This window comes from Bombina bombina, chromosome 2, assembly GCF_027579735.1.
Source record: "Bombina bombina isolate aBomBom1 chromosome 2, aBomBom1.pri, whole genome shotgun sequence".
NCBI lineage: Eukaryota > Metazoa > Chordata > Amphibia > Anura > Bombinatoridae > Bombina > Bombina bombina.
In genome coordinates, this window is record NC_069500.1 from 679,535,741 (window position 1) to 679,563,633 (window position 27,893).

Sequence of the window (27,893 nt, forward strand, 5' to 3'; positions counted from 1 at the left end):
ACCCTTTGTTATTTTCTTGGGGTTGATTTGTTTTGAGCACATATTTTTTTTCCCTGCTCTTTTCGGCTCTTATTCCTTTTTACCACACTTGCTTGGCTATACGTAAGACTAAGGTATGTAGGAGGGGTTTTATAGAGCTCTTGGGGTTTGGTTAACTTTGCCTCCTCTTAGTAGAAGAGAAATAATTCCCATATGTAATGAATCGTGGACCACCATGAAATAAATGAAGCATAAATTAAATTCTACTGTATTTAGCGGTCCTTTAATTTATCAGGTAAGTACACTTTTTATGTCAAAAAGGGTGTAGTATCCTTTTTAATATACAATCAGCTTTTGAACTATTTAGAACACTGAAATATTGCAATCTCTGCTCCCATAATTTTTTTGGATATCCATCCATCCATCTTTGTTCTAGTGCTATGTTATTTATAATTAAGTGTTCTTTTTTAACCTAAAACCAATTATGTACTATGTAATATAGAAATTGAAAAAAATATAAGCACTCCTAGAACACTTTTTTTCAGGTTACTCTGTTCGTTTTCTTCTCAGCTACAAGAGCTTCCCAAGGCTTGACTACGCTCTTTTTGACAGAACAAGAGAGCAGTACCTCTCTTTCAATGGACACACGTCAGGTAGCCGAGCAATAAGCAGCCCTACATTCATTGCAAAAAGAACCAAACAGGTTAGTCTTATCTTTGAGATTCTCTTTTTTTCTTCTGTATAATCATACAAAAAAAGATTACATTGTCACCTGTGGGGAGGGGAGCTTTGACCCTGATTTGCTAAAACAAATTCACAGTTCTTATCAGAAATTAGATGCTTGAATTGTCCAATCTTAGGAGGTAATAGGACCTTCCCCTTATAAATATATACTCCCTGGTGTCTAGGGATATTGATCATAGTTTCTGCAGTGATCAACCAAATCAATAGCCACTAAACTTTAAATACAAATTAATATTAAATTGAAAAAATCTCATAGTCAATTATAGTAAAATATATACACATTTTTTTGAAGTCCTCTTAAAAATAAAAATAAGCAAAGCAATAGTTGGTAAAAACATCCAAATCATTGAATACAGGGGCCGTAGTTCTCTGCACGGTAGAGTAATACTTATATGAATTTTAATTAAAGAAGCAGATATTTTTATTTTGTTTTTGGCTACCAAAATATGTTTACCTGCCCTGCAAGTGAATGTAAAAAAAAACTTTTTGGTCCCTCATGTGATAAAAAAGATTATTCTTTGATCTACTTATTTGCTTGTGTTTATTCTATTCTTTTCTTCTTTCTTTTTTGTAGGAAATAAAAACCGCTCATAAACTGGCCAGGAAATATTACACCAGTGCTCCTAACTGGGCCAAATGTCTCTTCAGCCAGTGTTACAGCCTATGGTTCATATGTCTGCCAGTTTATGTCAAAGTATCCCACTCCAAGCCACGTGCGCTTCAGAAGGCTTTTGATGTGCTTCTTAAGATGAGAACAAATGAAGTGGATCCTTTGGATGAAGTAAGTTTAATGCAACACATTAATCTGATGTGTGAGGTGTTCTGATTTTTAGAATTGCAAATGTACTTTTTATTTCAGACAATTAAGGCTCTTAGTGGAAACAAAATACAGTAATATGTTACTGGGGATGTATTTATTTTCTGTATTGCTATATTTGTAGTTCATTGTGAGCTTCAGTACATAGTATTAAATGGTGAAACAATGATCATACACACCAAAGGGCTGATGATCTATTCCTCTAGGTCAGACGTGATTCTTCACACTGACCCTTGCATGTGCTGCTCTGGTGGAATTATCTTTAAAAAAGCTGCAGTCCCTGCGAGTGGCGAGATGTCTCCTATTGAAATTAATGAAGCTTGCTGGAAATGAAAACTTTATGTGTAAGGCGAGTGAGCAGGGGGCGTTAGGGTATTAAGTATTTTGATAAAAGCTTTCCACCTTTTTATTTTGGAGACAAAACAGTAAAAACTGAAGGGTGAAAATGTTTTAAGAATTGCGCTGGAATGTAAAATAATTTTTTGTATTTTGTACTTATAAATACGAATTTCTGTGCATTTTTTGCACATCTAGTGTACTTTTTTTTTTAAGATTTACACTGTGCATATTTAATGATATTTCTTTCCAATGGCATGGAGAGTCCACATATACATTCTAATTACTAGTGGGAATTCAACTCTTGGCGACCAGGAGGAGGCAAAGAGCACCCCAGCAAAGCTGTTAAAGGGACAGTATACACTCCTTTTCATATAACTGCATGTAATAGACACTACTATAAAGAATAAGATGCACAGATACTGATATAAAAATCCAGTATAAAACTATTTAAAAACTTACTTAGAAGCTCTCAGTTTAGCTCTGTTGAAAAGCTAGCTGGAAAGCTCACTGCAAGTGGGAAATAAGACCCCTCCCCCTTCTTTTGCATATGAAAAGACCCTTTACACAAACAGGAGCAAGCTGGAGAAGGTAGCTGACGGTATTCTGATAAAACTTTGGGGCTTGGTTAGGAGTCTGAAAATCAGAGCAATGTTATTTAAAAATAAGCATCATGATTCTATTTATTGATGAAACATCACAGATACAACGTTTCGGTCAGCAATAGACCTTAATCATGTTATACAATGAATATTCCTAGTCACATTTTATACCCTCCTCCAAGGGAGGGACCAATTACCTGTCCAGGTGATAAAACATTTTTCATATATTCACAAAACCTAAGCACCCCCTCTAGTGGACACAGGAATATACTTCTTTTTAACCCATTAGGACCTGAAAAACACACGCCACAATTATATAGAGTGTTAATATACATTCTAAAAAATTGTATTTGTAAAAAATGATTTCATATCAAAATAATCACAATAATAGTGTATACCCCATCAGACATAGAAAACCACACTAGTAAAAAAATATTTTTCAGTCCTATATTTATAAGGTGACATTCCAGTCAGTCTCCTTATTCATCCCCACTGGGGCCAGAAATCCAAAATTTTTCCCTAGTTTTTAGAATCTTAAGTCTATCACCCCCTCGTATAGGTTTCCTAACATGTTCGATAATCTGAAATCTGAGCTGAGATACAGAATGACCTGCCTGCAAAAAATGACCGGATACAGGAGCATCCAAATTTTTTCAACGAATATTAGACTTATGTTAATTCATCCGGTATTGTGATTATTTTGATATGAAATCATTTTTACAAATACAGTTTTTTAGAATGTATATTAACACTCTATATAATTGTGGCCATGTGTTTTTCAGGTCCTAATGGGTTAAAAGAAGTATATTCCTGTGTCCACTAGAGGTGGTGCTTAGGTTTTGTGAATATATGAAAAATGTTTTATCACCTGGACAGGTAATTGGCCCCTCCCGTGGAGGAGGGTATAAAATGTGACTAGGAATATTCATTGTATAACATGATTAAGGTCTATTGCTGACCGAAACGTTGTTGTATCTGTGATGTTTCATCAATAAATAGAACCATGATGCATACCTGAGGTGCTGTTGCTGTTATTTGGTTTTGTTGTTATTGCTGGGGATCAGTGCAGGATCCTTGCAACTTGCACCTGGATGTTGGACTGTGAGTGCTGTGCTGAACTTTTCTGTTGATTTAAAAATAAGCAAAACTATACATTTAAAAAAACTAAAAAAAACAACTTTATGGGCTATATAAATAGATCATCTACAAAACATGTATGCAAAGATAAAATGAGTGTATAATGTCACTTTAAGTATCACTCCCACTTCCCATAAACCCCCAGTCATTTGTTTCTTGTGTACATCGGAGGTGTGCGAAGACTGGTGTCTGAAGAAAATCAAATTTTAATCCTTTAATGGGTACTTTTCCCTGCAAGCAAGGATTGGGACAATGCTGTGTCCATGTTATCCTCTTTAGTAAGAGTAATGGTGGCTATTAGCTGTTGGAGGTCGGTGAGGTTGTCCTTACTTAACGCCAACATTTATGCTAACCCCTATATAGAAAACCAGGGTTAGTTACTCTGCTTTTCTTGTAGCTTCAGGTCCCTGTCAGCGGTTGGATGAGGCTAACAGACCAGCAGCTGCTGTGACTGCTCCACAGCAGAAGACCCTGGAGGGGTAAGGGTTTTATGTATATTTACAAGAAGAAGAATATCAAAAGGACTGAGAAAATTCTTGGACCTAGTGGGACCTGTTACTCTCACAAGGGGTTAATATAGTTGTATTAATAATATCCATAGTGTGGGATATTTGGTGGCTGAGCAGTCATCTGGTTTATTAACCAGTCTCAGGGAATTTTTGCTGCTTCTATGGCCGGTAACTTATGAGTAAAGACCAGGCTTTAAGGTGTTTGGGGATGCTAATCGCAATAGGTTGTAATTTCTCACTCACACTTCATTTCCCTGCATGATTTGTTTACACGGATATTCTGGTGCCTGTCTGTTCATAGGGGCACAGTGTTATGGGTACCATTTTTCCGGAGTCCCTCATGTGTTTTAGTTGATTAGGATCTCTCATAATTAGTGAATGCATTTTTTGATGAAATTGGTGTACATAAGACGGCTCAGGATGTTGGCGTGTTTAGTTTGCGTGCTTGAGAGCCATTGCGCAGCCTATTATTGTAATCAGGCATAGCAGCGCATTTTAAAGGGACAGTCAGCACCAGAATTATTTTTGTTTTTAAACATAGATAATCCCTTAATTACCCATTCCCCATTTTTGCATATCCAACACAGTTATAATAATACACCTTTTACCTCTGTAAATACCTTGTATCTAAGCCTCTGCAGACTGCCCCTTATTTCATTTCTTTTGACAGACTTGCATTATAGCCAATTAGTGCTCACTCCTCTGTAAATGCACGTGCATGAGCTTGATGTTATCTATATGAAACACATAAACTAACGCCCTCTAGTGCATATTTTTAGTTTTTTAATTATTAGATTTCCCCTGTTCTATGCAGGATGTATCTGATATTTTTTCAATATCTGTGGGGTGTGTAACACATATAATTTTAGTATTCTTATAGCACTAATATGCTATTTTACATTGTCTGTGATGTTTTTTCCTATGGTATTCATAGGGGCTCTATATATTCATTTCTCTCATTGAGGCGATTTTAATTTGTCGTTGACAGGTATATCCCTGTTATTTACAGGGGTCCTATTTATTAATCTGTCATATTGAGGTGATTTATTAAATATCTGTGACATGCATTCTCCCATATTATCTATAGGAGCTCTATATATTAATCTCTCTCATTCTGAGGTGATTTATATATTATCTGTGACATGCATTGTATAATGTTTCGTTATCAGTTTCTTAGTGATCTTCGGACACTAATTTACTATAATCTCTCGCAGGTTGAGGTGCTTTTTACAAATGTAAGTGTCACATGTGACCCTTTTTTGTCTTTGAGTTTATCTCTCAATTTTGTGATCCTTTTTTATTAAAGCGATTTCTGAAATGTCTCGCAATTTAAAATGTCCATTATTATAAATAGTTTGTTATTTTGGTTGTCTGGGATTCTTGAGGGTATTTTCTCCTTTCTCTTGTGAGGAGATTTTATTCCTCTACCAGTCGTGCCTTATATGGTCCAAATTCATAAGGTTTTCCTTAGTATTCTTTGGACTCTAGGGAATTGTTTTCTTCTTATCTTTTGTAATATAGGATTCCCTGCTCCTTTGAGAAAGTGTTAGACCTAGGACTTCTTGTTCTATTTCAAGAATTCTTCAAATGTAGCATAGTGGTTGCATTTTTCTTTTTTGCATATGCAATGTTTCTACATGGTGGTCTATAGTTTTTCCTTTAGTGGGTAGTTTTCCTACTAGCACAGATAGTGATACTGAAGTGTCTAGTACTCCTATTGTGTAGGAGTTATGCAGTTTGAGGTCTGCAGGGTTGTCCTGGTTTCTCCTCTGACATTCTCTTCTATCACTTTTATAATTCTCCAGAGTCGTTTTTTCTCTGCTTGTCCTTTCTAAGGTCCCGTCTGAGGGTGTCTGGATCCGACAGGCCTAGGTTTCTGTACTCGTTTCACAGCGAAGGCTTCAAGGATTAGTTCTTACTTCCTTCTAGGTAGAAGGTTAAAGCGTGTCTGGTATTTTTTCCTTTTAGGAAAGGAGCTAGGGCTCATTACGTTAAATTTCTGTCTTTTTCATATTAGCTGTATCTTATAGCTCTGTTGTGTATCAGAGGTACTAATCTTCAATCTTCTTATCATGTCCCTGTATTTTGGCCTAGCCTCAGCCCCATTAATCCTTAAGTAGATTCTGGAGGCTCTTTTGTGATAAGCTAGTTCTCAAGGATTACGGTGTCTCCCTCTCTGGACGCAGAGTGTGGAGGTCATTGGTTTCATGGTGTATCTGTGGACATTTTTCTTTTTGTTCAGGTCCCAAGGTACATGATTCTTGAGACCATCATGGGAGGCTGTGACTACAGATGTCAGCGTTTCCTCTTCTAGGTTTTTGATAGCCTGGATCCATCAGAGTTCTGCCAGGTTTATCAGTTTCCATAGTGCTTCTCCACATGGGTGGTTATAGCAGCTCTCAGGGAGGTCCTTTTAGTTTATTGCTGATGAATTAAGTGTCCCTAATTCTTCAATTGTAGGAGTCTCTCTATGTTTTTGGCTGTTTTTCTCATCCTCACATATGGATGTTGAGGAAGTGGATTTTCAGAGCAGGCTGATTTTTCATCCAGAGGAGTGGGCCCTTCTTCCAGAAGTATTCTCTATAACATTCAGGAGTTGGATCTGATGGCGTCTCATCTTTTCACCAATCTTTCAAAATCAAGATCAATGGATCCGCAAGCAGCTCAGGTATAAGCTCTGGCGTTTCCACGGGGCTTGGTCTAATTTATCTGTTTTCTTCTGTTTGCCCTCCTTCCTTAAGAGTGATAGCCTGTGTCAATCAGGAGCAGGCGTCGGTGATTCTTATTGCTTTAGCTTAGCCTTGCAGTATTTGGTTTGAGGACCTAGTGAAGGTACTGTCCTTTTTCCCCCGTGAAAATTGCCTCTGAGGAAGAACCTTCTACTTCAGGGTCCTATCCTAGCTCCAGCTCCAACCCTAGATTCTTTGAAGCGGACTGCTTGGAGATTAAATGCCTAGACCTGTCTAGACAAGGTTTTTCTTCACGAATCGGTGGTTGATACTATGATTCCGGCTCGTTAGTCTGTAACTTGCTAGATTTACCATAGGTTGTGGTGTACATACCTTTTACAGGTGTGAATCTGGGGTTTTAGCTTGGAGACAGGTATGGGTTTCCCGCATTTTGTCTTTTTCATGAAGACCTGGAGAAAGGCCTGTCAGTCAGTACTCTGATGGGCTAAATCTCTGCCCTTTCGATACTTTTTCTCAAATGTCTGGCCGACTTTCTGGATGTTCAGTCCTTTGTTCAAGCCTTAGTTAGATTCAGACCTGTGTTTTAGTTTGTTGCTCCTCCGGTGAGCCTCATTCTTGTTCTTAGGGTTCTGTGGCAGGCTCAGTTTGAGTTTATGCACTCTGTTGATATTAAGTTATTTCTTCTGCTCGTAGGGTTTCCGAGCTTTTGGCTCTGCAGTGGGATCCCCCTTACTTTATTTTTAATTCGGATAAGGCGGTCCTTTGTACCAAACGTGGATTTCTTCCTAAGGTGGTTTCAGACTGCATTTTCCATCAGGAAATTGACGTTTCTTCGTTCTGTTATAATTCTTCTCATAAGGAACGACTGTTGCATAACCTGGATGTTCTATCTGCAGGCTACTAGAGATTTTCGGCAATCTACTGCCCTTTTTGTGGCATTTTCTGGTAAACATAAGGGCCAGAAGGCTACTTCTTCTACCCTTTCCTTTTGGTTGAGAAGTTTTTTTCGGTTGTTTTTTGAGACAGCTGGACAACAGTCTCCTCACAGGATTATGGCTTTTTCCACTAAGGCTGTCTCTTCTTCCTTGGTCTGTAACAATGAGGCTTCTGTGGAACATATCTGCAAGGTGGCCAGTTGGTCCTCGTTGCATATTTCTTCAAATATGATGTTTTTGCCTCAAGCTGAGGCTTCTTTTGGGAGGAAAGTTCTTCAAGTGGTGGTTCCTTCTGTTTAGGTCCGCCTGTCTTGTTCTCCCTTCCATTCTGTGTCCTTGGGTATTGGTTCCCACTAGTAATTAGAATTAATTTGTGGACTCTCCATGCCATTGGAAAGAAAACAAAATTTATGCTTACCTGATAAATTTTCTTTCCTGGCATGGAGAGTCCACGACCCACCCTTATTTTATATTTTGACACGGCTTTTTGTCTTTCTAAACTTTAGGCACCTCTATACCTTTGTGTCGTCTTCTTTTTCCGTATTCCCTCGGCTGAATGATTGGGGGTTTATGGGAAGTGGGAGTAATACTTAACAGCTTTGCTGGGATGTTCTTTGCCTCCTCCTGGTGGCCACGAGTTGAATTCCCACTAGTGATCAGAATGGTTTTGTGGACTCTCCATGCCAGGAAATAAAATAATTTATCAGGTAAGCGTAAAATTTTGTTCTCCTTCCTAAGATAGGGAGGGTCCACGGCTTTATTCCTTACTGTTGGGAAAATACAACACCTGGCCACCAGGAGGAGGCAAAGACACCCCAGCCAAAGGCTTAAATATCCCTCCCACATCCTCACTACCCCAGTCATTCTTTGCCTTTCGTCACGTTAGGAGGTGGCAGAGAGGTGTCAGAAGATTCAGAGAGTCCTGAAATAGGATTGGAGTTTTAAGTAGTCGTGTCAACCTCTCAAGGAGAGTATTGATGAAAGTTAGAGTCTGGAGATGCAGGGAAAGTTTTTCTGCGAAACCATCCAGACTACTGCTAACAGCTCCTAAGCAATCAGTGTTGACGAGTTTCACTGCCTGCTTTCTCTTACTCAAGTCCATGTCAGGAGTGCTGCTATAAGACTGTCACACTTGAGAGGCTGTGTTCTGTTCCACAGCATGGATCCTGGAGGTAAGATTGTTTCAATTTGTACACATAAAACCCTATAAAAGGGTTGATAGGATCCACGGTTAATATCCTCTGAAGGGGGTTTATTGAACAGTTGAGGTTAGTTAATCAGTGTATTAATTATTTACATGCTGCTTTATGTGATTTTGTTCCTGGGCTGTGTTTTTGTTTGGAACAAACAGGTTTCACTTTTGTTTTTTGAAAGTGTTGCACAGCTCCTAATACTTGCTGTACTTGTAAAGTACTGTCTTGCACTCCATGTGACCGGGTGTGGTCTATGTTCATTTCCTCTATTCCGGCTGAGACTTGAACCTGAGGAGAGCGTTTCCTCTGTTAACTGTCTGAGTCTAGGAGGTGGTGAGTGCCTCAGCCATTGGGAGTATAAAGGTGCTCTTTTCTATAATAAAAAATGTTTTTATTTATGTCCTCCTGTGGGTATAACCTGAGCTATGGAGGGCCCTTACATTTTAGAAGGTACTCCTTCTGTACTAAATCATACCTGTTTATATTTTGAGGAGGCCATGGTTTTCCCGCCCACTCAATTATGTTCCACGTGACTTAACACCATTATAAAGTCTAAGGGAGGGGAGACGAGCCTGCTAAGGCTCTTAGTCCCTCTGAGCCATCTACCTCTCAGGACTCGACTTGTGCAGTTCCCCGTAGCACATCTAATCCTCTATTTCCTTCCTGTGGACATTGCCATGCAGTTACAATCATTGGTGTCTGCATTACCTCACTTTAACAAACGCAAGAGAAAGGTTAAACATGGCTGTCCTGGCCCGGAGTCATCTAAATATTTATCAGATTTAGCTATTATGTCCCAGTTATCCGATGAGTTAACCTCTGTAGCTTCAGAGGGTGAACTCTCTGGGTCGGAGTCCTTAGCATCTAAGCCTCCTGCTGCGGAGGAACCGTCCTTTAGATTTAAAATTGAGCACTTGCGTTTTTTATTAAAGGGGGTTCTGTCTACGTTAGAGGTTCCAGAGGCGGCGCTGCCTGAAGAACCTATGATACCTAAATTAGACAGAGTTTACAAAGACAGGAAAGTTCCTTTGACTTTTCCTGTGCCGGTTAAGATGGCGAACATTATTAAGAACGAATGGGAAAGAATTGGTTCTTCCTTTTCCCCCTTGTCTAATTTTAAAAAGTTATTCCCGGTCCCAGACTCTAAACTGGATTTGTGGGGCTCCATTCCTAAGGTGGATGGTGCTATCTCTACGCTTGCTAAACATACTATTATACCTCTTGAGGATAGTTCTTCGTTCAGAGAACCGATGGATAAGAAAATGGAAACCTTTCTGAGGAAGATGTTTCAACATACAGGTTTTTTTGTTTCGAACGGCGGCTGCAGTTGCCGCGGTTGTGGAGTGGCTACCTACTGGTGCGACTCTTTGTCGGAAATCATTGAGGTGGAGTCTCCCCTCAAGGATATTCATGACAGAATTAAAGCTCTGAGAATTGCTAATTCTTTTATCTGTTATGCGAACATGCAAATTATTCGCCAAAATGCAAAGGCCTCTAGCTTTGCAGTCCTAGCCCGCCGGGCACTCTGGCTGAAGTCTTGGTCTGCAAATATGACTTTTAAGTCCAGACTCCTTTCTCTTCCCTTCAAGGGAAAGCTTTTATTTGGTCCAGGCCTGGACTCAATTATTTCTACTGTTACCAGAGGCAAGGGTGCCTTCCTACAGCAAGATAAGAAGAACAAGTCTAAGGGATGACAATCTTCAAATTTTTGTTCCTTTCATTCTGACAGATCCCAACGACAATGATCCTCCTCCAAGCCCGAGCAACCCAAGAGTACTTGGAAGCCGGCTTAGTCCTGGAATAAATCCAAGCAGAATAAGAAGCCTGCCAAAAACAAATCGACATGAAGGGGTGGCCCCCGATCTGGGATCGTATTGTGTAGGGGGCAAACTGTCTCTCTTTAAAGACGCCTGGTTCAAGGACGTACAGAATCCGTGGGGCCTGGGGGTGGTATCTCAGGGATACAAGAGAGGCTTAAAGGGACAGTCTACACCAGAATTTTTATTGTTTTAAAAGATAGATAATCCCTTTATTACCCATTTCCCAGTTTTGCATAACCAACACAGTTATAATAATATACTTTTAACTTCTGTGATTATCTTGTATCTAAGCCTCTGCAAACTGCCCCTTTTTCCAGTTCTTTTGACAGACTTGCAGTCTAGCCAATCAGTGCCAGCTCCCAGATTACTTCACGTGCACGAGCACAGTGTTATCTATATGAAATATGTGAACTAACACCCTCTAGTGGTGAAAAACTGTTAAAATGCAATCTGAAAGAGGTGGGCTTCAAGGTCTAAGAAATTAGCATATGAACCTCCTAGGTTAAGCTTTCAACTAAGAATACCAAGAGAACAAAGCAAAATTGGTGATAAAAGTAAATTGGAAAATTGTTTAAAATTACATGCTCTATCTGAATCATGAAAGTTTATTTTGGCCTAGACTGTCCCTTTAAAATCTCATCCACCAAGGGGCCTATTACTTCTCTCAAATATGTCTACCAGACCAGAAAGAGGGATGCCTTTCTAGGGTGCGTTCGAGATCTATCCTCCTTAGGAGTTGTTCTCCAGGTGTCTATCGAAGAAAGAGGTTTGGGGTTTTATTCAAACCTTTTCGTGGTCCTAAAAAAGGAGGGAACTTCCTGCACAATTCTGGACCTAAAGTGCTTAAAAAATATTCTCAGTGTCCCTTCCTTCAAGATGGAGACGATAAGGTCCATCCTTCCTTTAATTCAGGAAGGCCAGTTTATGACCACTATAGATCTGAAGGATGCTTACCTTCATGTTCCAATCCACAGGGAACACTTTCAGTTCCTGAAGTTTGCATTCCTGGACCAGCACTTCCAGTTCTTTGCCCTTCTGTTTGGCCTAGCTACTGCTCCAAGATTCTTTACGAAAGGTTCTAGGGCCTCTTCTAGCCATTGCCAGAACTCAGGGTATTACAGTAGCCCCATACTTGGACAATATTCTGGTGCAAGCACCATCCTTTCGTCTTGCGGAAGAATTCTCAGAGTCCCTTCTCAGTCTTCTTTGATCACATGGATGGAAGATAAACTTGGAAAAGAGTTCTCCTATCCCAAGTACCAGGGTGGAATTCCGAGGTACTATAATAGACTCCATATCCATGAGGATATTTCTAACAGATCAGAGACATTGCAAGCTAACTTTGGCATGTCTTAACCTCCGGACCTCCTTGAGTCCCTCTGTGGCTCAGTGTATGGAGGTGATTGGTCTCATGGTGTCCTGCATTTACATCATTCCTTTTGCCAGGTTTCTTCTCAGACCTTTACAACTGTGCATGCTGAGGCAGTGGAACGACGATCATTCAGATCTGTCTCAACAGATTGTAATAGACAGCCGATCGAGAGAATCGTTCTCTTGGTGACTCTGTCTAGATCATCTGTCCCGAGGGACATGTTTCTTAAGACCATCCTGGGAGATTGTGACTACGAACGCAAGCGTATCCAGATGGGGAGATGTTTAGGGTGCCAGGAAGGCACAGGGGTTGTGGACTCAAGATGAGTCCTCCCTCCCTATCAATATTTTGGAACTATGGCCAATCTTCAAGGCCTTGAAGCCTTGGCCACTTCTGGGTTTGTCCCAGTTTATCAGATTCCAATCAGACAATATAACCTTGGTAGCTGACATCAACCATCAAGGGCAATCGAGAAGTTCCTTGGCGATGAAGGTATAAACAGTAAAAAAGGACACAAAGCTATCCCTTAGCATACCCGTAACATATGAGACAAAAAGCGGTGTGTGTCATAATATACCATTGCCATGTGTACATGAAATTCAAATTGGTGTAATGGTTTCAGACAGTCTCTTGGAAAACATCGGTACATACGATTATACGGTGTTATATACAAACGATCACAAGAAATCTCAACATTTCTTATTCTCAGCCGCTCCCCACTGAGCCGTCTCTCAGCGTCTCACCTGACCAGTTCACTGATTGCAATTCCTCCAAACATAATGACTGTTGATCCTGTGCCGACTCTCAATCCACACTGCTTCGTATGCCCTATGGGTATCCTTGCTGAACTAAGATACAAAAGAGGAAAATCACCCAGACCGGCTCCAATGTAGGTAGATAAAAGCGATAACTTTATTTCAAAAACTTCATAAAACAACAAACAAACCACTGGCAAGGAAACCTGCCATACTAAAATTCAAAAAAGCTACGACCTCGGCCCTGCTGACGTCACTGACGCGTTTCAGGTTAGCCCCGTAATCATAGTTAACGTCCAGGTGCCGAGGAGATCCTTTTAAAGGAACATCTACAGGTGTATGCCTAATGAATGTACTCTTACAGTTCGGACTGAACTAATTTACATCAAATGTGCGTTCATAACATATTACATTATAAGACATAAAAAAATTCCTTTTTAGTGCTATACCAAATTGAATCAATGTTTACAACAAATTGAAAAACTTTTTCATATATATATATATATATATATATATATATATATATATATATATATATAGTGAATATAGCAAAGTTCTTGTAAAGCTTACTTGCTGTCCCATTTGTGGCAATAAAGCAGTTACAAAATTCAAAACGGTTATGCAAATCTCGCTAGAATGGAAATTGTAATAATGTTACACTTATCCATTTAAAGGTATACTACTATCAATAGATAAAACAGGGTAATTTAACCATGAAGGGGATTACTAAATATATATATATATATAGCATTATACTTCATAAAATTTCATGAGAGATGCTAATCAACAAATAAACATTAGGTCTAGTAAAGGTAGTTAACTCTTTAAAGACCTTACTTTTACATAAATATTTTCACAATGCTTTCTATCTCACTAAATAGGTGAAATCTCACATCTATAAACTCCTAAAAAATAAATAATTTTTCCTGTAAAAATTACCATGTGATGGAACTAGTGTATAAGACAGACTTGTATAAGGAACGTTTGTAAAACATATTTGAGCAATATCTGTACAATATTGGTACAATATTTAAAAATTAGATAATTTCAAAATACTAATACATACTACTTTAATTATGTCTAATTTAGCCTAATTTAGAGCCTATATTAAATCTTATCATAGGATACAGATAATATATAATCAGGTGACAGTGTATTGCATCTAGTATGACGAACGTTATAATCAAAACTCCAAGTCTAATTCCTAAATCAAAACTATAGCTGCTTGAGAGAGTCGTAGCAAAATATGCTTCTACTCAAACGTCATTGTAGGACTAAAATAAAAACTCAAAAGTGTATATATATTGTGTGATGACCTGGACCTACTGAATATTCATAGATGTATATTAATCAAAGCTTAACATAAATACCAAGAAAAGGAAAGAGGGGGTAATTTAATGGCAACTATGATTAACCTATTCCCAATGGTTGATCAAATCAAATGTGGAATTAAATCCTTTAGGTACCCTTGATGACAATGTAAAGATCCAGTAGGCCTCCAACCTATATAATAGTTTTGTCCTATCCCCCCCCCCTCTCTTTGGGGGCAACACTCTCTCTATACTTTTCCATCTAAACAAATCTACATTACCTCGATGATCTTTGATAAAGTGGAGTGCTAATGCAGAACTTTCTTTCTCGTTTTCAATGTTATTGAGGTGTTCTCTAATCCTCGACCTCACGTCCCTTGTCGTGAGGCCTACATATTGTTTTTTGCAACAATTACACTCAGCAAGATACACCACATAGTTTGTGGAACAATTAATACATTGTGACGTTGTGTATTCTTTGTTGGTAACGTAAGAAACAAATTTATCAGTTACTTCTACAAAGTCACAGGCTTTACATCTACTTTTGCCACACTTATATGTGCCTTTATGTCTAAGCCATGAGCTTCCAGAACCTGTGTTTACTGATGGTAACTGTGTAGGTGAAAGGATATTACCTAGTGTTCTTGCACGTCTATATGAGAATCTACACCCTTCCTTGATAAATGGTTTTAGTTTTTGGTCTGCTAAGAGAATTGGTAGATGTTTTCTCACTAGCTTACAAACTGTCGCATACTGATTGCTATAATCGGTTACAAAGGTTATCTTGTTATCCTCTGAGCCATCTTGTTTCAATTTATCTCTCAATAATTCCGTACGATCACAGATCAGCTTGCGATCTTGCTCTTTTGATAACCCTATTTAAGTAACCTCTTTCCTTCAATTTTTGCGTCAATTGCTTGCACTCCTTCTTGTAAATGTCATGATTAGTACAATTACGTTTTATCCTTACAAATTGTCCCTTCGCTATTGCGAACGGGACATGGACTGGATGGTTACTTTTAGCGTGTAACAGCGTGTTTTTAGAAATAGGTTTTCTGTATAATTCACTTTCAACAAACTTATTACTAGTTCCTATCAAGGTTACATCCAAATAATTAATCCGCTCATAATCAAACTCCATCGTAAATTTTAAATTTACTTGGTTATGATTGAGAGAGTCTACAAATTGCAAGGCCTCCTCCATACTACCCGTCTAAACAAATAACAGGTCATCAATAAATCTTTTGTAGATCTTAATTGATGACCTGAAAGGATTTCTACCTCCAAAGATGTGCTCAGCTTCCCACCAACCTAAAAATAGGTTGGCGTATGATGGGGCGAATTTCGCACCAATCACCGTGCCACATCTTTGGAGGTAATAATTACCTTCAAAGGAGAAGAAGTTGTGCTCAAGTAAATACTTAACAACCATCAAAAAATACTCTCTTTGTCCCTTAGTCAGGTTTGTACACAGTAAACAACTGTCTATGGCTTTTAAGCCAAGATCATGAGGTATGGTCGAATACAGCGACACCACATCCACCGTGAGCCAACTGTAGTTGGATTTCCACTCAAATTCATCTAGCACATTAAGTAGATGTTTTGTATCCCGTAACTAGCTCACCAATTGGCCCACCAGTGGCTGTATCACTGAATCCGCCCATTCTAACAGGGGTTCAAGCAAGGAGCCAATCCCCGACACTATAGGCCTCCCCTTGATGTTATCCAACGATTTATGAACTCTGGGTAAGTGGTGGAAGAGGGGGGTCTTTGGAAATTTGACTGTTACATAGTCAGCAGTTTTAAGATCAAGATAACCTTTTTCCACCCCCTCATCCACCACCGACCCAATCTGTCTTTGATAAATATTTGTGGGGTCACGTAGGAGAATGGAGTAGGTCTTTCCATCTTCCAATTGATTCAGAGCTTCCTGAACATACTCACTCCTATTTAATATCACTGTGCTACCTCCCTTATCTGACTTTTTATATACCACATTCTTCTTGTTTTTAAGGGCTTTTGCGATATTATTCACATTATTAGCACGTTTATCTTTGGTACCTTTTTGTGATATTACTGCTTTATTTAAATCTGTAAGTTCTCTCTCAATGGTTTTATGAAACAGTTCAAGGACTGTCCCCCTACTCTGAATTGGGTAGAAAGTAGACTTAGACACAAACGTGTGACTAATCAGATTTCCAGATGCTAAAGCATTAGTCTGACTGTCATTCTCATCTAGAAGATCTATCATATCTCGCACAGTGCACTGATCTTCAAACCCCAAACCAGGTTCTCCTCTCATTCTGTGTGACATTTCATTTGGACCATCAGTGCCCTCTAAGGGAGAATACGCCAAATCCGCAATGTTTCCTTCGGATACATCTGAGGTAAAATGACGTTTTAAAGTAAGGTTACGTACAAATCTATTTAAATCAATGAGAGTATAAAATAATTTAAAATTGTTTTCGGGAGCAAAACCTAGCCCAAGATTTAGTGTCTCATATACATCAGGGGTCAATATTTCATCAGAGACATTAATCACATTTCCTACTATAAGAACCCTTTTACCTAATGGTGTGATAACAGTTTCAGGGGTAAGATCTACTTTTGCATTCTTAGATGGTATCTTGGTTTTTACACTAATTCTCTCTGTTCTCTTCTTGGACCCCGCCCCCCTTCGTTTCTTTCTCCGTCTAGGTAAAAAAAACTGTTGCATGGAGTCTATCTCATCTGTATTTTGTTTGTTTTTTATTCTTGATATAGGCAGTATCCTTGCTAATCATATACTTGTTGGCTGGATTCTGAAACCTCCTATTACCCCTGCCTCTATAATAGGGTCTTGATCTAGTTGACTCCTGTCTTGTTTCCATATGACTATCCCTATTAACATTGATGCCCTGTGACTCTATATGGCTCCTGACTTCTCCTCTACCTCCCCTGTGTTTCAAAATAGACCCCCTAAATGGCTTATCTCCTGGGGATGGTAGAACACTTTAACTTTCATGATAGTCCTGATAATCATCTGAATCATAATTTCCATAATCATCTTCTCCAGATTCTGCCTCTGTGTCAGAGAATGTCACTCTTTTATTATTAGATCTTGGGTTGTCCTTGTTCCAATCTCTATCTTCTCTTTTGTCATCATCACTTCCACTGTATTGACTTTGTCTTCTTCCTCTTCTACCTCTGCCACCTCTTCCTCTTTGTTTGTTCTCCTGTAATTGGTTACTCGTTCTTTTCTATTCCATACAAAGACCTGATCTTTTTTATAGTCCTCGGAGTCCCGAATGTATTTACTATGCTTGACTTTCAATATTTTAGACTTGGCTTCTTCAACCATTGTTCTTAATATTACATCCATTTCTACATATGTAGGATCTTCTGTAAACGTATCGAGACTCACTTGCAGCTCGAGTATCTGGTCTCTAGTAAGCACCAAGTCCTTTGTTTTATACTTGATAGTCAAAAGCAATAGCCTAATAGAACAATCTTGCAAGACATCGTTCCACTCCTTAACAAAGTCCTGGTCATTGACCTCAAAGGTCGGGTATTTATTTAACCTTAAACCATGTGGAATCATTTTCAGATCCTTATAACGTTCCAAAGTCCATTTGTCTAGCTTTAGCCTTGTTTCTTTAAGCTGTAATTTTTCCATTTCTAAAAACAGATCCCCAAGGGCTGAGTTTGTTCTGCTATTGGAAAAAACATTTTCAAACTCCTGACTTTGTTGGACTTTGTCAAAAGATTTATCTAGTGAGTAGAACTTACTGACATTATCCAATTCCATTTTTGAAGGATTACTATGTATGTTATTAATCCTTCTACCTCAAATATTTATTTTGAAAAAGTTTTATTAAGTTTTTCATAACAGGTTATGCATAACAAATTTCGGCAAGTACAATCAGATTAATTGGACATAAAGCAAGCAATCAACAGGATATTAATGGTGTCAATCTCTTACCCGTATTGGTTTGAGACCACTTTATAGCATGTTATACCCATATATATCGTTTTATTTCATAAAAGGATATGACTTTTTTTTAGCAAATGTTAAGTATTAACAGGATCAACAGAATCGAAGTCTACCCATAAAATGGTATCAGAGAAAAGTCGTCAGTTACCAGTTGACCGGCTGGTCAGTTGGTCAGCTGGTCCCGGCTCTCTCAGAAGTGTGCTGCAATGCATTGATTGAAATTATTGAAGCTCTGTGTTTCTTTGCATTCTAGCTTCGTGGTACATAATGAATGGATCCCACTGTATGATGAATTCATCTTTGGAATGTAGATTCTCTGCAGCTAAGCTAGCCATTTCATAATGATGTATTATTTTTTTTACAATGAGAGTGAAGTTAGGTGGAGTGGATTTCCAATACTGTGCTATGCAAACTCTGACCACCGTGCAAATGGTGTTGTCTTAAGATATTAGAAATCGGAAAGTGTAATAGGGCCTGTTCCGGAGTCAGTTGTATATGTTTATGGAAAAGATCGCTAAGAAATGTTGAAGTGTTTTCCCAAATTTCTTTCGCTCTATCGCACTCCCACCACATATGTATGTACGTCCCCCTTTCATTACATCCTCTGTAGCAGAGATTCAGGGAGGGTCCTTCTGACCCACCGAATCTAGTCGGATATATATACCATTTAAATGCTACCTTGAGATAGTTCTCTTTCAGCATAGCATTGTGTGAGAAGGAGAGGCCTCTGTCTAGATTAGTTAGCCAAGTCTCCAAGGACCAAGTCCTATTAAGGTCTTGTTCCCATTTCAGAATATGCGAGGGTTTCGCCTCTCTAGATTTGCCATTGAATATAAGATATAGTGTAGAGATTGTTCTATGCACCGGATCTTTAGCTAGGCATAAAGATTCAAAAGTTGTACTCAATGGTAGTTTGGAAAGCTCAGTTACTGCTTGAGTTCTTGATTTTAATTGTAGATAATGGTACCATATATATTTTGTCATTTGGGTCAATATCTCTATATTGTTCAAAAGAAAGAAAACCTCCCTCAACATAAACGTCTGCAATTCTGTACAGTCCTTTGTTAGCCCATTTGGTCTGTATGTGGGAATCTATTGTGGTTTGTGGTAATACTAGAGGTGTAAGTTTTGATTTGTCCTGTATCAAGGGGAATTTAGCGGTCAGTTTGTTCCAAAGGAAAATAGTATGGGACAGCGCTACATATTTATTTAGTGAAGGGTGGCTATTCTTTTTGGGAGACCATAGTAGTCTATTTATCTGGTCAGTGTTAGCTATCTGTGATTCTATCTGTTTCCACAGGGGTTGTTTTATACTGCTAAACCAATGTATGGTTTGGGCCATCCGAGCTGAATAATTGTAAGATACTAAATGTGGGAGGCCCAACCCACCATCCTTCCTGTGTGTACTCATAATTTTTTTGTTTATCCTAGGGCGTTTTCCCTGCCAGACAAAGCGCAGAATATCTCTTTGAAGTGCATTGAGCTCAGCTATGGGGATGGAGATTGGTAGGGACCGGAATAGATATAGGAGCTTTGGTACCAAGGTCATTTTTGTAGATATGATTCTGCCATAAAAGGAAATTTTAAGCTTCAACCATTTTGATATTAAATTTCTTATATGGGCAAACATTGGAAGATAGTTTGCTTGGTATAGCAAAAAAATGTCAGTTGTGAGATTGATACCTAGATATTTAAGCTTTCTATGGGCCCAAGTGAAGGAGAAGTTCATTTCTAATAGTTTTTTAGTGTGTTGGGGCAGATTTATTCCAAGAGCTTCACATTTATCCCTATTTATTTTATATCCAGATAAAATACCATATTGTTGGAGCATCGAGTATAGGGGGGGGAGAGATAGGAGGGGTTTAGTCAGTGATAGTATGATATCATCCGCAAATAATGAAATCTTATAGTCATTGCCCCCTATTTGAAGTCCAGAGATATTAGGGTCATTTCTAATTTGAATGGCTAATGGTTCAATACAAAGGGCAAATAATAAAGGGGACAAGGGGCACCCTTGTCTCGTTCCGTTCCTAATTGGTATCGTTTTGGATTGATATCCTGACAGTTTCACAAAAGCTGACGGGTGAGAGTAAAGTGTGGTGAGGGCGTCGAGGAAAGCACCTGAAATACCTGTTTTCTCTAATACTGCGAACATATACTCCCAGTTAATTCTGTCAAACGCCTTCTCTGCATCCAAAGAGAGGAACAGAGAAGGCGTCTTTTCAGTAGTGGCAAAGTTGATCAAGTCAATTATTTTACGTGTGTTGTCCGGGGCTTCCCTGCCTCTGATAAAACCTACCTGGTCCGGATGGATCAGTCTCTCAAGGATAGGGTTTAGTCTGTTTGCCAGAATTTTTGTAAATATCTTCATATCTTGGTTTATCAGTGATATAGGTCTATAATTCTGGCAATGAAGCTTATTTTTACCCGGCTTTGGGATGACTGCTATTCTAGCCGTTAGCATCTCATTGGGAATTTCCTTTTTTTGCATTATAGAATTAAATACCTGGGCTAACAGGGGAGCTAGTTCGTCTGAAAATCATTTGTAAAAAATTCCGGAGTAACCATCCGGACCAGGTGTTTTGGAAGTCTTTAAGTTTTTAATGGTGTGTTTTATCTCCATCTCAGAGATCGGGGCGTTTAGTCTAGATTTTTGCGTCCTCAGTGATTGTTGGGAGTGAGTTTGCGTTTAAGAAAGTATCTAATTTCGCGGATCTGTCGACCCGACCTTGATGTGTGGGGAGATTGTAAAGATTGTGATAAAAGTCAGCAAAGGTGTTCGCAATTTGGAGGGGGTCATTGGTATTCTTATGATCTGATAATTGTATTTGGGGGACTGTAGTACATCTAGTTATTTCCTTGAGTTTGTTAGCTAGCATTCTGTCGGGCTTATTCCCATATATGTAGTAGTGTGAGTCAATCTGTTTAATAGATCTAGCTGCTTCTTTATTTAGTAATTTGTTTATTTCTTCATTTATGGTTTTCAATTCTAGTCTCTTTTGTTTAGTGGTATTAGCTGTAAATTGGGATCTTAATTGGGATCTTAACACATTGGCCTTAGCTTGTAGTTGTGTCATTTTGTCTTTATGTATTCTGTTTCTGTGACTGGATTCAGTAATCAGGTTGCCTCTTACATAGGCTTTGAGCGCTCCCCAGATAAAAATGGGATTAGGCGTGCTATCTGTATTTAGTCTAATGAATTCTATAATGTGTTCCCTTATTTTCTGAGAGACTAAAGCGTCCTGTATTAGGTTGGCGTTAAGGGTCTAGGATTTGGTCCTAGCGGGGTTGATAATTCCCGCTAAAGTGGTTTCCACGATAGAATGGTCTGACCAAGGGCAGTTGTTTATTTTAGCGCTTGTTAGTAGAGGGATCAGGATTTGGCTAAGAAAAATATAATCTAGTCTGGACTGGGTAAGGTGCATTGGGGAGAAATAGGTGTAGTCCCTAGCCTTGTTATGTAGAGACCTCCAACTATCTATCAGATTGTGGTCTAAGGTAAAATCTTTCAGAATGTTTATGGTTGAGCTAGGGGGTCTGACCTTTAAAAATTTGGTAGTCGTTCTGTCCAGATCTTGGTCCAGAGCCAAGTTAAAGTCGCCCCCCATGATAATCTTATGTTTTTTCCATTGGGTCAGTAATTTGCTTAGTTTAGTAATAAAGGGGCCCTGGCGCTCATTTGGGGCATAGACATTAACGATAAGGATCAGGGTATTTTGAATTAAACCTCTAACCAGCAAAAAACGTCCTTCTCTGTCTCTAATAATTTCTTCCTCTTTGAAATTTAGGGAGGAATGAATTAAAACGGTGACCCCGCATTTTTTTTCCCCACTTATTGCGTGATATTGTGTTGGGAAGACTTTATCCCAATACTTGGGAGTGAAATCTTTGGTAAAGTGAGTCTCCTGTAATAATACTATGTGGGCATGTAATGCTTTATATGTAGTGATAGCCTTCTTTCTTTTCATATCGGAATTAAGCCCTCTGACATTATGGGAGTGGATTTTTATAGACATTTTGGGGTAAAAGGTGTTTTAGTATCGATTGAATCCCTACGAAGGATTTTCAAGTGAGTAAAAAACTGCGAGCTGTTTAAGGTTTTGGATGTGACCCAACACATTGAGAGGTTCTGAGAGTGAGAGAGCAGGGACCTACCTGAAGGCCAAACCATGGAGAGACACCTATTTCCATCCCTACTAGTGACAATCATGACATTCACAACACTCTATAGCGGTAATATTAATTATAACGACAGTATTAACATCATTAACTTTAACGATAACGACCCCTGAGTGAGGCCAAAAAATAGCCAAGCCTGCAAAAAACAGGATGTGCAGACTTGACTGATACAAAGTTCTCGGACCTGCCAGCCATTTTAACTGTTATTTTATGTTGTTAGGGCCTGTTAGCCTCAGGTCCACTTTCAGTAAACCAAAGCTTTAGAAACTTGAGAATTAAGATTCTTCTGGACCTTTTGTTTTGTCAGGTCGGGGAGGATTCTTCTTCAGAGGGGGACTCAGCTTCTGAATGGATATTTGAGACAGTCTTATTTTTCCTATGTTTTTTCGTTTGGCCCACTGGGGTCCACTCCCTTTGAATGTGTTTCTTCTGGGGGTTTTTGTTAAGGGGGGTTTGAGGGGGATCAAAGGGGATCTCCAATCTTCGAAGAATCGATAGTCCCTCACTCAAGTCCGAGCAAGCATAAGTGACATTACTATATGAAAAAGCCAATTTGAAAGGAAACAGCCATCGATACTTAAATTGGGCCCTCGAGAGGGCTTGCGTCATGGGTTTGAGATCCCTTCTCTTCCGTAATGTGATTGGTGCTACATCTGCATAAATTTGGATGGAGTAGCCCTCAAAATTTATTGTTGGCAATTGTCTAGCCGCTTTGAGGATTAGTTCCTTCACATGGAAATAGTGGAGTTTGAGGACAATGTCTCTTGTGGAGGACTGTTGGGGTTTGGTAAGAGCTCTGTGTACTCTGTCCATTAAGAGCTTATCTGGTTCTACCTCTGGGACCAGTTGATGAAATAGAGAGGTCATGGTCTCGTCCAGATTTTTCCGGTAGATTTCTGATTCGTAGGTTGGATCTGCGGGATCTATTCTCAAGGTCTTCTATTTGATCCTCTAGTTTATTTATATATTCTGCATGTTCTGAGATAGATTTTTGTATTTGAGGTATTTCTTCTGCTATTGCATCTGTTTTTTCCTCCAGTTCAGCAGTGCGAGTACCAATTTCCTTGATATCCTGTCTGAGATCCGACAAAGCGGATTTAAGCTCTTCCTGGAACACGGATTAAATTTGAGAAAGCAGCTCTTTATTTTGAATTTCCGATGGGAGAGGTGCTGCCATTTCTATTAGGCTGGTGTTCAAAGAGTCTCCTTGGGTAGGGGAGCTTTTATTCACCTGTTTGTGTTTCAGTTGGGATTTTGATAGGCATTCTTTGACTGTTTGCGTTTTATTCTTCATCATGTGATGCGATAGGGGTCCAGAGGAAGAGAAAAAAAAAAAAGAGTATGTAAGTAAGTAGTATCACTTTGGTTTAGTAATCAGCTCAGGGGTTAAACGATGGGAGAGAGGTTACTGTGTCAAAGTTCAAAGCATGAATCTAGATCTATGCTGCAAAAGAAAGGAAAGAGCAAGTTGAACCCCTTCACCCTCACCTCATTTCATTTACTGTGCATGCATTGTAACAGTTATGAGTGGAACATAAAACTTGTGAGGCAGGATGTGTATGATCTGTTAGTAATAGGCCAGTTGCAGTTCCTCAGTCTGGCAACTACTTGTCTGTCCCTGAAAACACTCCTAAAGTGGATCCCAAAGTGCAGTCTCTAGTTCTGCCCCCTTAGGCTTAGGAGGTAGTTATGTTGTTTCTTGCAGGGATAATGTGGAAAGGAACTGACCGGCTCAGTGGGTGCCTCAGCACATTGATATAATTTTATATGGTGCACACAGCAGTCAGCGACCAAAAAGAAAAAGACGCCTCTTGTGTAATTAGAAAGTCTATAGGGTGATTATTCTATTCTCTGCTGGGGAATGTAGGAATCAACTGTCCCCTTGCTGTCCAGCCGTTAGCCGTTTGAGTGAATGGGGGTCTGATCAGCCACGTGGTAGTAAAGGCCCAGTCAATATATCAATGAGTCCAGTAACTCCCTATAAAAGGGTCTGGCCCAGACATCACCCATCAGATGCCCAGAATGGTAAACATAAAACTTAGGTAGATTGCTTACCCTTTTTTCCCCGGTTTTCAGCCTTATTCCAGGTCTCCTATGGTTGTGCTCGTAAGCTGGCAGGATCCGGGAGGCCCGTAGGCCTTAGAGGGTTGCAGCCAAGATGGCGGAGTTTCGCGCTACTGCACTAAGCCTGTTCTCTGTGAGAATCGTTCTACCCCTGTTGTTTGGGGTGTCCGCTCTGGTGTCCGGCGTGGCCGGGTTCTCTAAAAGCCTCTGGACAGAGGATTGTGGTATGGGGTTTCCCCCGATGACAGCGAGCAGGTCCGTGCAGCTCAATACCTCCGGGTACGTGCAGTGGGCTGAATCGCTTACCTCCTCCTTCCTTCTATCTGCAGCCGGCCTATGTAACCCTCCGGAGCGGAGCCCCGACCCTCCGGAGTGGTGTAACTGTGATGCTGGAAGGGAGTATGCGATCCGTTTTAGGGCTTGCCAAAACCTCCTTACTATAGTTCCTCTCGTCACAAGCCGCTGTGGCAGTACATACAATCGGAGCCGTTAGCTTTAATGAAAAGCTCAGGAGAAGCTGCTCCAGTGTTTATCCAGCTTTCACCCGGCTACTTGAATTGTTTTTTGTGGTAAAAAAGAAAATTAAACTAAGGTATTTACAAGAAATATCTGTTTAAGTTCGGGAGCTCTGCACACACACGTCCTCACAGCTCAGTAGCTAGCCCCGCCCTACCTCAAATATTTAATAGTTACTGTTATTGATGCCTTACTGCATTGGTATAATTACATACAAAAAAAAAAATAATAATACCATACATTTAAAAGCTTCCTTCGCAAACCATGTCCATAGTATATTATTATAATGTTATTTTGTATGCATAGTGACCTTTATTATAATTCAAACTCGACTTTATTTATTATATGTATGCAGGGATTTTTCTGTATTGAGATTTATTCCCCAATCCCGGTCAAGTCCTTTGCATATACCTTAATGCAGTTTCATGTTAGCACATTTTTGTAAAAGGCAGTCCTTTAAAAACCGTATACGTATGGCTGCAGGTTTCACACTTGCTATTAATTGGCGTAAGCCTCACAAATGCCTCTATTATTAATTTATTCGTTCATTTTTATTTGCAGAAAAAAAAAAGGTGCGACAGTTTACTCTTGCTTTTAAGTGGTCTGTTGTTGTATGCTTTAAACAGGTAGCACAAATATTTTATATGCTCCTGCAAGCTTATATTGCACAGATATAACAGGTATACTTAGCGGATAGCTGGCCACTCATCAAGGAAAGTGGGATATAATAAACAGTAAAAAAAAGGACACAAAGCTATCCCTTAGCATACCAGTAACATATGAGACAAAAAGCGGTGTGTGTCGTTGTAATATACCATTGCCATGTGTACATGAAATTCAAATTGGTGTAATGCTTTCAGACAGTCTCTTGGAAAACAACATCGGCACATACGATTATACGGTGTTATATACAAACGATCACAAGAAATCTCAACATTTCTTATTCTCAGCCGCTCCGCACTGAGCCGTCTCTCAGCGTCTCACCTGACCAGTTCACTGATTGCAATTCCTCCAAACAGAATGACTGTTGATCCTGTTCCGACTCTCAATCCACACTGCTTCGTATGCCCTATGGGTATCCTTGCTGAACTGAGATACAAAAGACGAAAATCACCCAGACCGGCTCCAACGTAGGTAGATAAAAGCAATAACTTTATTTCAAAAACTTCATAAAACAACAAACCAACCACTGGCAAGGAAACCTGCCATACTAAAATTCAAAAAAGCTACAACCTCGGCCCTGCTGACGTCACTGACGCGTTTCAGGTTAGCCCCGTAATCATAGTTAACGTCCAGGTGCCGAGGAGATCCTTTTAAAGGAACATCTACAGGTGTATGCCTAATGAATGTACTCTTACAGTTTTGGCTGAACTAATTTACATCAAATGTGCGTTCATAACATATTACATTATAAGACAAAAAATGTTTTCCTTTTTAGTGCTATACCAAATTGAATCAATGTTTACAACAAATTGAAAAACTTTTTCATATATATATATATATATATATATATATATATATATATATATATATACACTTAGTGAATATAGCAAAGTTCTTGTAAAGCTTACTTGCTGTCCCATTTGTGGCAATAAAGCAGTTACAAAATTCACAACGGTTATACAAATCTCGCTAGAATGGAAATTGTAATAATGTTACACTTATCCATTTAAAGGTATACTACTATCAATAGATAAAACCGGGTAATTTAACCATGAAGGGGATTACTAGATATATATATAGCATTATACTTCATAAAATTTCATGAGAGATGCTAATCAACAAATAAACATTAGGTCTAGTAAAGGTACTTCATTCTTTAAAGACCTTACTTTTACATAAATATTTTCACAATGCTTTCTATCTCACTAAATAGGTGACATCTCACGTCTATAAACTCCTAAAAAAGAAATAATTTTTCCTGTAAAAATTACCATGTGATGGAACTAGTGTTTAAGACAGACTTGTATAAGGAACGTTTGTAAAACATATTTGAGCAATATCTGTACAATATTGGTACAATATTTAAAAATGAGATAATTTCAAAATACGAATACATACTACTTTAATTATGTCTAATTTAGTTTAATTTAGAGCCTATATTAAATCTTATCATAGGATACAGATAATATATAATCAGGTGACAGTGTATTGCATCTAGTATGACGAACGTTATAATCAAAACACCAAGGTCATCAGTTAAGATCTACAAAAGATTTATTGATGACCTGATATTTGTTTGGACGGGTAGTAAGGAGGAGGCCTTGCAATTTGTAGACTATCTCAATCATAACCAAGTAAATTTTAAATTTACAATGGAGTTTGATTATGAGCGGATTAATTATTTGGATGTAACCTTGATAGGAACTAGTAATAAGTTTGTTGAAAGTGAATTATACAGAAAGCCTATTTCTAAAAACACGCTGTTACACGCTAAAAGTAACCATCCAGTCCATGTCCCAATCGCAATAGCGAAGGGACAATTTGTAAGGATAAAACGTAATTGTACTAATCATGAGGTTTACAAGAAGGAGTGCGAGCAATTGACGCAAAAATTGAAGGAAAGAGGTTACTCAAATAGGGTTATCAAAAGAGCAAGATCGCAAGCTGATCTGTGTGATCATAGGGAATTATTGAGAGATAAATTGAAACAAGATGGCTCGGAGGATAACAAGATAACCTTTGTAACCGATTATAGCAATCAGTATGCGACAGTTTGTAAGCTAGTGAGAAAACATCTACCAATTCTCTTAGCAGACCAAAAACTAAAACCATTTATCAAGGAAGGGTGTAGATTCTCATATAGATGTACAAGAACACTAGGTAATATCCTTTCACCTACACAGTTACCATCAGTAAACACAGGTTCTGGAAGCTCATGGCTTAGACATAAAGGCACATATAAGTTTGGTAAAAGCCTGTGACTTTGTAGAAGTAACTGATAAATTTGTTTCTTACGTTA

The 27,893-nt window shown here is 38.9% G+C and overlaps 1 protein-coding gene across 1 annotated transcript in view; it reads left to right on the plus strand.

Annotated features, from left to right (window-relative positions):
• DENND4C (DENN domain containing 4C) overlaps window positions 1–27,893 on the plus strand; it is a 474,079-nt gene that overhangs the window by 198,157 nt on the left and 248,029 nt on the right. The window contains 2 exon segments of the mRNA XM_053702651.1: window positions 550–682; window positions 1,298–1,504. Coding sequence (XP_053558626.1) covers window positions 550–682; window positions 1,298–1,504 — 340 coding nt within the window.